The 14055-nt window shown below is 40.5% G+C and overlaps 1 protein-coding gene and 1 pseudogene across 8 annotated transcripts in view; one reads left to right on the top strand and one right to left on the bottom strand.

Moving 5' to 3' along the window:
- The first annotated feature begins 475 nt into the window (after positions 1–475).
- On the top strand, positions 476–1979 carry LOC112615277 (annotated as a pseudogene).
- A 1139-nt stretch (positions 1980–3118) lies between these two features.
- The window catches only part of INTS6L (integrator complex subunit 6 like), a 62503-nt gene continuing 51566 nt past the window's right edge, over positions 3119–14055 (bottom strand). For 3 of the 8 annotated variants that reach the window (XR_003117382.1, XM_025372191.1, XM_025372193.1), the window contains 7 exons: positions 12594–12812; positions 11569–11692; positions 10410–10552; positions 8326–8428; positions 5463–5837; positions 4481–4574; positions 3119–4096 (listed from right to left, as the gene is read on the bottom strand). Coding sequence is in view for 7 of the 8 variants with exons in the window: in XM_025372191.1 (XP_025227976.1) it covers positions 3988–4096; positions 4481–4574; positions 5463–5837; positions 8326–8428; positions 10410–10552; positions 11569–11692; positions 12594–12812 (1167 nt within the window). In the remaining variant the exon portion in view is untranslated. Of the gene's footprint in view, positions 4097–4480; positions 4575–5462; positions 5838–8193; positions 8429–10409; positions 10553–11568; positions 11693–12593; positions 12813–14055 lie in introns of all 8 variants that reach the window. The other 5 variants (XM_025372190.1, XM_025372188.1, XM_025372187.1 and 2 more) reach the window with 3 other exon arrangements.

The following is a 14055-nucleotide window of genomic DNA, read 5'->3' as shown; positions in this document are numbered from 1 at the left end:
TTTCCTTCCTCTCCTTCTGGGTATCCTATTGTATATATGTTGTTAGGCTTGATGATGTCCCATAAGTCTCTTAAGTTATGTTCATTCTTCTTAATTCTCCTTTCTTTCTACTCCTCAGACTGGATAATTTCAATCAACTTATCTTCAAGTTCACTGACTGTTTATTTTGCCTGATCAGAGTTGCTATTGGCCCCTCCTCCTGCCTTCCTCCCTTCTTCTCTTCTCTCCTCTCTCTCCTCCCCTCTTCCTTCCTCTCCCCCCTTCCGTTTTCCCTCAGCCATCCATCCTCCCTCCTTCCCCCACTGCTGAAGAGCATGCCACATGGGGGACGGGCTAGTTACTTGCTCCAGCGGCGGATGAGCATGGTGTCACCCCAGCCCTGAGTGCTGGGAGCCATCTGGCCTGCATCCAGCCTCCCTGATTGTCTCTTGTCCAGCCCCATGCCTGCACCTGTGTGCTCTAACACATTGCACACCGAGCAGCCATGGGCCCTGAGCAGCCACCACCCCGATCATGCACTGGACTTGCCTGCAGTAGCACAATGAATGATTTTAGAATCAAGAATATGGACCACATAGCCCCTGTGGCTAACAGTTACGGAGGGACACTGAGGCACCAGCCAGGTTTTGACACTTTTTATGGGTCTCTGTTTGCTGTTTTTCACTCTCTAAATAAAGAGCAAACACTGTAAGAAGTGCCAACAGGCTTGGACTCAATTTCTCATGACTTGCCAACTGTACATTGCCCTTGTTAACTCTGTATAGCAAGGCTGTGATGACTCAAGCTTTAAAAGCTACCTTCAGTGGCTTCAAAAAGGAGAAAAAGTGCTTTGGCATTCCAAAGAAACCCTGGCTGTGGAGTGAGCAGCAAGTATGCCAGTGGCTTCTCTGCACTACCAACAAGTTCAGTCTGGTGAACGTGAATCTCCAGAGGCTTAACATGAGTGGCCAGGTATTGTATAACCTTGGCAAGGAGTACTTTCTGGAGCTGGTATTTGACTTTGTGGATGACATTTTCTGGGAACATCTGGACCAGATGACCGAAGAAAACCAAGAAAAGACAAAAGATCAATATAAAGAAAATTCATGCCTGAACTCAATTCCTCATTGGTTTAACAATACGTTAGGTTTTGGCATAAAGCAGGTACCCTATGGTATGCAAACACACAATTACCCCGAAGGCAGCCTCCTGGATGGCATGTGTCCAGCTTCTGCAACCAGCATGCCCAGCTCTGAACAGGAGTTTCAGATGTTCTCCAAGTCTCAGCTCAGCTCTGTCAGCCTCAAATATGCTCCATCAGTCAGGACTTTTTAGGCAACTTGAATTTGCTCACCAACAATTCTGGGAAGCCTAAAGACCACAAATCCCCTGAGAATGGTGCAGACATTTAAAGCTGTCTGCTTTTTTTTAACGTTTAAATCACGAAGCAGACAGCTTTGAGAGCTCAGGCACCTGGAACAGCCAGTCATCCTTACTGGATGCACAGCAGGTTCCTTTTTTCGAGAGCTTCAAAGAAAACTGCAGCCAGTCTCTCTGCCTCAAAAAATTGACCGTGCATTTCAAGGATTACATCCAAGAGAGGAGCAACCCGGTGGAGCAAGGCAAACCAGTTATACCTGTGGCTATGCTGTCCGGCTTCACAGAAAGTGGACCTGTTCACCTGCGGCAGTTTCTCCTGGAATTTTTGTTAAGACAGTCTTGCCAGTCATTTCATCAGCTGGAATAGGGACAGGTAGGAGTTTAAACTTGCCAACCCTGACAATGTTTCCTGCCAGTGGGGAATCAGGAAAAATAAGCCCAAGATGAACTACTAGAAGCTAAGCCTGGGTTTACACTACTATTAGGACAAGAACATCCTCCATAAGATGTCAGGAAAGTGCTATATGTGCTGCTCTTTGTGTGACCTCCAAAACTTGCTGGGGTTCATGCCTGAGGAACTGTACACCATTCTGGGCTTCCAGCCCAACACAGAGGGCTGAGGTCTCTGGGACCACCATGAATCAGGCCAAGGCCCGTCGACTGAGTGGAAGTCCATCCTGACCAACTACTCCAAGGACCCAGGAAAGACACGAATGAATATGTCTAGGAACGTCTCCAAGAAGCAGTGGACTTATTGCATCCAAAACCACACCTCTTGACCAGGCTTTCTCTCTTGTGGCAGAGAAGGCAAAGCTAATACTACTCACAGTGCTTTTAAATGAAAATGGTCAAGAAACAGGCACTGGGAAGCCATCCTGGCTCCTAGCAGGCTATGGGAAGGGATGGTGCTGGCTGTTTGAGAGTCTCAAAGGAGCAAGCATATCATAAATGCACACAAATTATTTTTCCATTTTCTTTTGTGTTTTGCAACCAGGAACAGAAAATGCAAAAACTCCCTCTTTGTTTGAGATGGGTAGGAAGGTGGGAAGTAAACAGCCATGCCATTTCAGAAGTCAGTCTGTATATATTATTATTATTATTTGAGACAGGGTCTTGCTCTGTTGCCCAGGCTGGAGTTCAATGGTGTGATCATAGTTCACTGCAGCCTCCACCTTCTGAGCTCAAACAGCCCTCCCACCTCAGCCTCCTGAGTAGCTGGGACCACAGTTGCGTATAACCATGTCCAGCTAATTAAAAATACATATATTTGGAGAGATGGGGTCTCACCATGTTGCCCAAGCTGGTCTTGAACTCCTGGGCTCAAGTGGTCCTCCCACCTTGGCTTCCGAAAGTGCTGGGATTACAGATGTGGGCCACTGCACCTGGCCTCAAATTTCTTTTGTACTCGGCCATTCCAAGGGTGGGTCGAAATGCCAAAAAGCAATCCTACCATGTTTCAATGACTTCTCTCCTAATTCAGGATTGACTTGGTTGCTGTAAACCTTTTACTGTATTCTAGAGTTCCAATAAAACTTGATTCTGACAGGTTTTTTTTTTCCAGTGTTTTCCATGTTTCTTGAAAGTGACTAGTCCCCAGGGTACTCTACTCTGCCATTTTCACTAACGTCACTCAATTCTGTGAGTGATGTTTTGAAGTTTAAATCCTTATGTTAACATCTTGTTTAACAGCATACGCTCTTTTTCTGAAAGGAATAACAAATCACAAGAAACATATAACTAGAAATTTATCCAGCATTAATGAACTTGTGAAAATCAATAAAATGATTTATTTTATATATGCAAAGTCAAAATCTCTTTGTACACTTTAATTTTTGCAAATTCATACAAACATAACAATACTGCTCCATATAAACTTTGTATAAACATTAAAGGAAATATACACTTTTTTTGTTCTTCTTGTGCTTCCAAAGCACAGAATATATAAGTCCATCTGAAGACTTTCTATCATTACATGCAAGAACAAATGTCAGAGGTTGGGGGCAGCCTCAAGTGCACTTTGTAATGTCTCTAGACAAAAGAGAAGAGAGTTGGAGGTAGATTGTTTGGTGACTCTCCCTGCCCCTTCCCACAGAGAAATAAGTTACCCGAATAGCAGCTTCTTACTTCTTTGATTCAAACTATCCTGAATATTGCATGGTTTAAAAGGCACAACTAGGCATTGTTGAAAACTTTGTTCAGCACACATAAGATTGCCATTTCTTTTCTGTACACCTATTCTTTCTGAAGGACACAGTAAGAGCACCAAGTTGCGCTCCACTTGCAGGTGGCCCCTAGCCACTCTGAGAATGCCTGGAATGGCAAAGTTCAAAAGAGTGACCTCTCATTACCTGCGGTAGGGGCAGCGGTGTTTACTGAATTTAGCCTGCTGAATTAATAACATCACCTTCCTCAATTGAGAAAAACAAAACAATTCATACTTAAAAAAATTATTAAGGCAAAAGCCCAGCTTTCACTGCCAGATAATCATAAAATTCAAAAGCCCCACTGCTGCTTCTTAGCATCTGGAAGGCAATTCCCTTGACTCAAACATTTCTGGAGGCTTCAACAATATCCCATTCCATCCTACAGCACAGAAAACTTGTCATTTTTTTCTCATTGGTCTTTGCACTAACATGACGATCTGTTGTTGATGTGATTAATGTTGCTGAGAAGGTGGTGGGAATCTATTTTTTCTAGTACCTTCTCGAGGTACTGAATTAGGACTCGTCTTTTAAACCTGAAAATAAAGAGAAATTTTATTAACCAAAAGATACTTAAAGTACTCATGATGTTCAAGGCACTGTGTGGGATACAAAGTGAAGCTTACAATCTACATAGGAATATAAAGATTGTCCTCATGGAAAGATACGGTTTAGAGCAAGTACCAATAGTGGCAATTGAGGGCCCAAGCCTACCTGAGACTATGATAAAACTAGAAGGATGAATGAGTTGAGTTCAGGTAACATAAATCCAAATACTTCTGGAGACAACCTTAACTATGAGTGAGGGCCAGGGTTTGAGAAAAAAGCAAGGCAGAGCCTATTCCTCTCTTTGTCCTGCACTGGGCCCTACTGCTCTAAAAACAAAAATGAAAAACTGAAGAGTTCCTGTTTTTACCCACCTTGCAGCTTCCTTGATGGTAAATTCAACAAACTGTTTCTTCATCTCCAGAGGTCCTTGCACTTCTTCAAGCAAAATGAAAATTCTTTCATATTCTGAAGATATTTAAAAAACTTCAGTATTTTTATAAAGATGAAAGGGAAATAAAATTTAACTACTGTACATCCTTAGTAATTGTTCTTTGTGAGTGGAGAGTTAGATGTAGTTTGTATTTTAAACATTCGGATCAAAATATCTGCATGCATCTACTAGGGCAACTCTTGTTAACACTAACCAAATGTAGCAGGCTGAATAGCAGCTGCTTAAAATTGTCCACATTTTAATCCCTGGAACCTGTGAATATGTTACCTTATACGGCAAAAAAGACTTTACTTTGCCGGTGTAATTAAGTTAAGGATCTTGAGATGGGGAGATTATCCAAGTTTATGCATGTGGGCCCAATGTAAGCACAAGTGTCCTTATAAGATGAAACAGTAGAGTTAAGGTCAGAGAGAAAACATGTAAAGACAGGAGCAGAGGTCAGAGAGGAGAAAAAGTGCTAAGGGTGTTTTCATGAAAATGGAGGAAGGGGCCATGGGCCAAAGAATACAGATGGCCCTTAGAAGCTCGAAAAGGCAAAGAAAGAAATCCTCTCTAGAACTAGCAGACGGAATGCTGGTCTGCCAACACTATTTTGGCTCAGCAAAAATAATTTCAGAATTCTGACTTCCAGAACTGTAAGATAATAATTTGTATTGTTTTAAGCTAGGAATCTTTTGGTAACATGTTATGGCAGCAAAAGGAAGCATTACAAGAAATAAGGGGAAAAAACAGGAAAATATATACTGTACCTTTTTAGCTAAAGCAAGAGGAATTGCCTTAAACTATGTGAAAGCCCAATATTGCCCCCAGTGTACCTCAAGGGGTAGTTTGAATCTATAGTGAATCATAGAATGAGAGAGACCTCCTGGTGCATTATTGATAGACGTTCTTTCACTACTTACTTCGTCCAAACTTTCGAACTTCCTTCATTAATTGATGTTTTATATCAGCATTGATTCCTTGTGCCATAGCAGGAGTGATTTGTAATGTATTTGGCATAGTTCCCAAAGTAGATGCTACTGGGTCTTTTTGGTCATCAACAGAGAGACTGCAGTTTTTGGCTCCTCCTACAAATGCGTTAATACCAGGTTTTTGAATCAGCTCATCTCTGCTGAGACTTGTGAAGTCATCAGATAGAGAATCCAATTGGTTGGGTGGCATAAGATCTCCTGTCATATTTATAAGCTCTGATGGAGCAGATTTTGACAGGAAGCCATCAGGTGTGATCTGACCATTTTCCATCTTCTCCTCATGGCCATCGTGAATGACAGTAGCATCTGGAAACCAAATGAAGAGGTTGAGCTGTGAGGTAAGTGTATTATGTCAACCCCACAGGTATATCCCTCTGATGCTCAATTTCTAGGAAATTATCTCATAAAGCAGGAGGATATACCAGGTGGCGATCTGAGACCCCTCAAATTGAGGCCAGGACACATAATACAATAAAACCACCTCTTATTTTCTGGCCCTATGAATACATATGGAAACCAAGTAAGACAGTACAACTCTAAACACACATTCACAGATCCCTGGTACTCATGCGTTAGTGTCAGCTTGTTATGCTTTACAAGTTGAAAACAGCAAGTCTCACTTTATTTCATGACTTCTCAAATTCACATACAACCTGCCATGCTTTACTGAGCTGGAAGCCAGACAACTTGGATACACCACAAGCTGCCTCCTCTTTACATCAAATACATTCTGAGAAAATAGAGGTGGCCATTAGTGCTGAAAGTTCTATAACACACTCCATCACCAAAAATCCCTTTTAGTGTATTATCTTTCTAATTCTTCTTTTCTGTGTCAGAAAAGTGACTTTCTTTTCACTCCAGATGTGACATCTCTTTCATTTATTCATCGTCTGTGGCAGGCAGTGTGTCGGGAGCTGGGGATCAGCAGTAAACAGCCCGAGAGCAACGTTCCCTTGCCCTTGTGGAGCTCACATCCTCATGGGGCAGTCAGACAGTATATGCAGAATGAGCAAATGAAAGAGGCAGCATTGGGCTGGTGTTGGGGAAGCCATCTACAGGCCTTTGGGAGACAGCAGCAGAGGGAGCCCCAGGGGCTCCCGTGTTAGGAGAAGATGACAGAGGCCAGGCTGTGCAGTCTTGCAGACTAAAGCTGGTTCAGGGTCCTTTCTGAGTGCTTAGGAGAGTTGAGAATGGGTTTTCAGGAGCAACATGGCATGATGTGATATACATGTGGACATAATTATCTGGCCACAGGATTAGAGAGTATATGATAGATGGGGGCTAGTTTAGAAACATGAAGCTGAGATAAGAAGGTATTGTACTAGCATGGTGAGAGGTCACAGCAGTGTGCACTGGAGGGATAGAGAGAAATAGTGGGATTTAGGGATGTTGAACATCAAGTTTCCTGAACTTGTGAAAGGTATCAAAGCGAGGGAAGAATAAGAGAAAAATCATGATGACTCTATGGTTTGTCACCTGAACCACTGGGTAAATAGTGTTGAAGTGTGGCAGGAGTCAGGGCACAACTGCCCTCCAGAGCATTCTTCCTGACTCTGGTTCAATGATCTCAGGTTGATAGCTTGACATTGATAAATATTAGCATTATTTACATAAAGGAAATCTGCAAACACTACAATCTAGAGCTTTTCTATGCTCCTCAACCCTGACAGATGTTAAAGCTTTACTGGCACATATCTGGATGGTGCCATTATCTGCAATGTGGAAGGCTATAAGTAGAGCTGTTTTGGAGAGGGGCAAGTTCAAGAGTTCAGTTGAAACTCATGAAACTTACTGAGTTTTATTTGTCTATTAGACACCTAAGTGGAGATGTATGTCCACAAGTAAGTCTGAGTCTGAATTTGAGGAGCAAGTAATATTCTAGAGATATAAATATCAGAGTTGTTGAAACATAGATCAAATTTAGAGCCCCAAGACTGCATGGGGTCACCTAGGAAGAGAGTGCAGTGAAGAATAGGAGAGGTCCCAGGATTGAGCTTTGAGGCCCTATGATATTTAGAGGTGGAAAGAAAAGGCAAAACCAGAAAAAGAGGATGAAAGGGAGTTGCTATTAGAGGGAAAAGAAAGCTATGAGCTTATGGTGTCTGAGAACCCAATGTACCCATGGAGGAGGGAGTGAATAACTGTGTCAAATGCTGCAGAGAAGGAATGGCAATGTGCTGCAGACACTAGTGACCTTGATGAGAATGTTTCAGTGGGGTCAAGGAGGCAGATACCAGACTGCACTGGGTTAGAGCATGCATAGGTGGTGATAACACAAAGAGCAAGTGCAGATCCACTCTTGCCCCTACTGCCAGGGAAACCTGCTTTATCCTCCTCACCCTTGCAGCCACTACAAAAGGTCGCAGCAAACATGCTCACCTCTTTCCATTTCTCCATTAATTACTGTGGTATTTACTTGGTAAGCAATGTATTCATCACTGTTAATTACTATATAATTTTTTCACCTTATGTAGATTGAGATCCTTGAAACAGGTTCTCTGCTCTCTGTGGGGATTATTGTACCTACCACATAGATGATTTAGTAATGGCTTACTTAATGAACACAAACAACATAAAGGAAGGAATAGAGAAAGGAAAATAAAATTGTTTAGCGTTTTAGTCCTCTAGGAGCCATAAGGAAATCACAACCACTACTCTATACCTGTATGTACAAGGGTGGGTTTTATGAGGTTTGGATAAGATGGGAACCACGAGGCTGAGGGTGGTCCCTTTCCGCCCACATGGTTAGTTACAGTAGGTGGTGTTTGTGGTTTCCTCAACAGCAGGGACATACTCCGCCTTCTCTTAGATGACATAGGACTGCTGGGTTCCCCTGGACGTTTCACTTTGTTTTGTGGCCCTGCTACAAACTCATCTGCTTCATCAATCATCATTCCCTAAAAAACACATAAATGAACGTATTTCATTAAAGACCAAAATGCAACTATTATAAAACTGCAAGCACTCTTAATATGCATACATAATCAATCTTACATTGTATCACTGTCTTTTTTTCTTTCATTTTTTAAAATCCCATGCCAGATTAATATAATATAAATATTAATCATGGGCCGAAGATTTACCTTACCCCACCCCAACTTTGTTCTTAGAGAAATGCAACTCAATTTTAATCCAATTTAAATGGAACAAGGAGGAAACTAACATACAGGATGTTGTTCCAAGCAAAACATACTACAATAATGATAAAACAGAAAGTATGCAAATAAGCAGCATTATTCAATCAAAATGAGAGAAGTACAAACCACTTTGCATCAACCCTTCATAAGGGAAATACTTTCCTTTTTTGTGCTTCAAACTCATATCATTAAACAACACTGATTATCACTGTACAGTATGCTACGTGTAGATGTTGAAAGGCAGGCAGGTGGAAAATGTAACTCCCCCGTCTGCAGCCTCACAAGGATTCAAATATGCCCACTTTGATGCTGGGCAGGCAGTGAGGAGGCTTTTCACTCTTGAGGGTAGATAAAAGATGAGAGGCAGCAGTGTAGAAGTCTAGCCAAGAGCTGTTCTTGTCCAAAGACAATCCAAGAACATGTGCCCTTATTATTTGAATAAAATCATATTAAATGACTTTTCCAAAGGATTTTTTACTCATAAACAATACAGAAAGGGGAAAACATTTTCACTGAGAATTTACTATATGCCTGTTCATGTTGTAAACAGTGTACATGTACTCATTTAATATCATGCAGAGTTCTATTAGTTAAGTGTAATTTTTTTTTTTTTTTTTTTTTTTTGAGATGGAGTCTCACTCTGTCGCCGAGGCTGGAATGCAATGGTACGATCTTGGTTCACTACAATCTCCGCCTCCCGGGTTCAAGTGATTTGCCTGTCTAAGCCTTCTACAGTAGCTGGGATTACAGGCACCCACCAGCATGCCTGGCTAATTTTTGTATTTTTAGTAGAGACAGGGTTTCGCCATGTTGGCCAGGCTGGTCTCGAACTCCCGACCTCAAGTGATCTGCCTGCCTCGGCCTCCCAAAGTGCTGGGATTACAGGCGTGAGCCACCTCGTCCAGCCTAGTTAGGTGTAATTATTATCCCCAGTGCTACAAAATGAGGAAAGCGAAGCACAGAAAGATAAACTGAGGATTTAGGTGAGGTGGACTACCATTTAATTGAGGATTGAGGTGAGGTGGAATACCTCTGAATCTAGTCTTGTCACAAAAGAGATTATTGTGTGGTCTGGGCCTTAATACCAATGGTCTCCTCCATGAGTGCAGCTATAATCCCATCTGTTTTCATGCTTTAATAGGTAAGTCAGTATATCTCTCTCACACTCACACACACACACACGTCCCACATTTAGATTTTTAGTAGGACCATTCAAGTAAAACAACATCACTTAGTACTTCATATTTCAAGGGACGCATTCATCGTTTTCTAGATCAAGCACTACAAATATGAACCATGGGAACAGGAAATAAACTGTGATTTCGATATTAAAGAAATTAGTGTGTGGTGGGATGAATATATACTCTGGAGTGAGAAAGACGTGGATTCTAATCCTTGCTCTTATGTGCTGTGTCACAGGTAAGGCATTTGACCACTGCGGCCCTTGATTTCTCCCTTTTAAAGGGCAAACAGTAGCATTCGTCTTACAGAACAGTTGTGAGCATTAAATGAGATCATTTAAAACACCAGCTCCTACTAGTACCCAATACATGGCAGCTCTGACTTTATTCAACCAAAACACTGTTGCATCAGGAGGCTCCCACTAAGAGCCTAGGTGTCATATTTTATTGTTTAAACAAACAAATGGAGAACCTCTGATTTGTATTCATCTTGCCAAAAAGAAAATAATTATATAGCAAGAATATCCCAATTTAGGCAGACATAGGCATAGGTATCCTACCTTCTTATCTTGTTTAAATGGATTGCCAAAAGTATGCAGTCTTTTGGGTTGGTCTGGATCAATCTCTCGCAGCGGAGAAGCCAATGTCTTCAGATATTCCTGATAGTTACCCATTTGTGCAACTGGAACACTATGAAGGGAATCTGCAAAATCACAGGAAAAGGAATTGATGCTTATAGCTGAAGCGTATGGTCCTTTTGAGAAGACATCATAGTTTGGTTTAGCAGTGTGTCTTGGCATCCAATAGTATTTAAAGTCTCGAATCTAGCATTCTAGGATCTAGAATCATCTCTCTTCACCCCAATCATAACTTAGTCTTACCATTACTACTGCCTACAGGCTCACATCGCTAGGATTAGAACAACTCCCTTGCCTTCAAACCAGGTTTGAGAATGGGCTGACCCTACACCACCATCCCAACTCAAATCACCACATATTTTCTGCATTTCAAAGAGTCTAGGCTCTACGGCATTCTCTTATCATCCAGAGAATCTTGGTTAGTAGGTCTTACTCACTGAGAATTTGATTAAATCTGTAGGTTCTCTTCCTAGAAAAGCCCTCTTACACACAAAACTTTGTGTATAATTTCAGGGAATTGGCCGGAATAAGATTTGCTCATTTTAGTAAACAGGTGAGCCTTTTTAAAATAAACAAAATGGAGTAAATGGAATTTGTAGTCACAATTATCCTCAATACCATTAGGTTGATTACTTTCATTTAAATGAGGTATTCTCTACTGAGTTTATCACAGTAGGCTGGGTGTTATAGTGTTTGGGTGTGCAGATTGGGAAATCTCATAGATCTAGGTTCTGCCACTTTCCAACTGGCTAAACTTGGGCAAACTACTAAAATGCTCACTCTCAGTTTCCATGTCCATGAAGTGGACATAAAAACAGTATCTATTTCCTGGGGTTGTTTGAAGCTTACAATAGCTAAAGCATGGCAAGTGGAGTGTACGTGCTGATTAATGCACACTTGCCCTTAAACTTGAAAAAAAAAAAAAATGTGCCTGGTAAACAGACATAGGGATTCAGTGAAAACAGGTATTTTATACATTAAAATACTATAAAATAACCTACTCATTATGCAATAAACACCTTCCTGTAAGTCATGCCTGGCATTTTCCAAAAAAAAAAAAAGTATTTCACAGTTATTTTACCTTCATCTTGTCCAACAATAAACTTGTGCGTTTTCAGCAGATTGGATCTCATTCTGGTCAGCTGGTCTAAAAGACCTCTACGGGGAATATCATAAGCATTTCTGTATGTCTGAGGTTTCAAATCCTATTTGAAATGAAACAAATAATTTCAGCTATTCCTGAGGCTTTTAATATAGAAATATAATACTTATCTCTCTTAAAATGTTATTGAAGAGCATTATATCAATACAACTGACTACAGCAGAATTTTCCCAGTGGCAAAATTCCACTTGCTAGCCTTGTTCTGCGTTGTAACACACCTACAGGGTATTAAAGCCACAGGACTATCCCTTTTCAAATATTTCATTTAAAACACCAAATCCCCAGATTGATACCTGTGGCCACCTTGCAGGACCACTGCTTGTACTCTAGATGTATTCATCTGGCAGCCATGGAGGGGAGGTAAGCTGCTGGGATCTCCCCTCAGGAAAGCAATGGCTGATCCTGCAAGGAATGCAGTTAGCAGAGAGCCTCCCGCTGCTGTGGTACCATAGGGTGCTGCAGCACTGAGCTGAGGCCATGCCCTTCCCAGGCTGCCCATGGCCAGTAACAGAGAATGGCAGGGTGTTAGGGCCTGGCCAGCTCTGCCCAGCGTGGTCCTCCTCTATGGGAAATCTTGGTGCTAGAGGTCCCCACTGGGCTGGCCAAGACTTTCTCCAAGCTACACCAATGTCTGAGCTTCTTCACACCCAATTCTTCTTCATTTCTCATTCCTCTCATAGGTGATGGGTCAGCTTTGTGGCTTGGAAGCTCTCCCTGCCTACTCCAGCTTCATCTCCCCTTTATCTTTCATGGGTGTTATCCACAAAATAAATCTTATCCATTTAATTCCATATTGATATCTGCTGACAATTCCTAAACTGGTCCATCATTAACTACTAACTCCAAAATAGGATTGTCCATTATTTCAAAATTAAAGGAATATGAAAGACATAAATGTATCAGACAAGTTCAAACAAATACAAACTATTTATGTCACAATTTACCTTGTTTAAGAGCCCAATTTGGAAGCCAGCAAATTCTTTGGTGTTCAATTCTGTCAGCCTAAGCGCAGTTTCCCCTGTGATTTCTTTCAATAGTTTTCTAAAATTTTTATTGTGAGTCAAGGACATGCCACCTCCAGAATGATTTTTCACTTTAATTCCAATTTCCTGGGGAGGTTTCTTCCCCACTGATGCTAGTATTCGTTCTGACTCTAGTTTGGTCTAAAATGAAAGTACACAATGTGTTATAAAAAATCTACATTACCACTGTCATTTTTACTACTTAAGAAAGATAATACTTTCAGAACCCCACAGAACAATTTTCAGTTACAAATCACAGAAAAATGGATAATTAAACATTTTCCTGTGCTTCTCTGCACTACCACAGCAAACAGATAGGGGGCGGGAAAGACAAATAATATGGCTTTTTGTTGTTTGTTTTTGTTTTTTTCTTTCTCGTCTAGTGTCAAAATTATAATAAAATCATGGAGAGAATAAAAACCATGAATAAGAATTTCATTCATAGATATTTAAAAGCACATTTTGTTATGATAAAATCTAGTCTAAGTGAACAGGTTCATTTCAGACTCAGACATAAAGGTTTAAGACTCTGTATTTATATATGTAAACTAGTGCTAAAATTCATCGATTGGCATTATATCTGAAAAAATTGAACTATTTATCTCTAATATTGGACTATCCAAAAAAGGTCTTAGAAGATAATGCTTAATTTAACAGATATTACCAAGTAAATAATTTGTAAAAAGCCTCTTAATAGGCATTGTGATACCATATTGATTAATATTGTGTGAGTGTATTCTAGCAATATATATTTGGCATATTTTGTGTTTTACATAAATCTGAAATGGCTCAAGAAACACCGGTGACCTAGTTATTAAATTAGTAATTTGAGCTATTATAAATTAGCTATGATCTTCTCTTTTTCTCAAAAAGATGGAATTCCACCAATGTTTGGTAAACCTAAAATAATTTTGGATTTCTTGTGGTTTGGTCAGAGATATTTATTAATTTTCCCTAATTATTGGAATTAAGTCTATGCTTATTATCGCTAAAAAATTCTTAAGTCATGAAATATGAGATAAGAGAAAATGAAGCGTCTGTTTCCTCAAATGGTCTTGAAAGCTCATGCATAAAATGATACATGTGCCCCAAAAGGTCCCAGAACTTGCATTAATTAAAATATCTGTACACTATTCTTCCTTGTGGCCATACCTTGGTGACACAGCCTTAAAGGCTTAGGTAAACATCAAATTTTTAAAAAATCGATAGATCAATAGATAAATAAATAAATAACCAAACCAAAACATTTACAACAACCACAAAAAAATCTATTAGCAGAGAGGTAAGGAGGTTAGGGGGATACTTGGTAGATTAGAAATCTGGGGTTGCCCTTACTTTCTTTTGCACTTATAAGCACACTGGACTGGTAGGAGCTGGTAAGCTC

Source organism: Theropithecus gelada, chromosome X, assembly GCF_003255815.1.
Source record: "Theropithecus gelada isolate Dixy chromosome X, Tgel_1.0, whole genome shotgun sequence".
NCBI lineage: Eukaryota > Metazoa > Chordata > Mammalia > Primates > Cercopithecidae > Theropithecus > Theropithecus gelada.
This window is presented reverse-complemented; position numbering and strand designations above follow the sequence as displayed.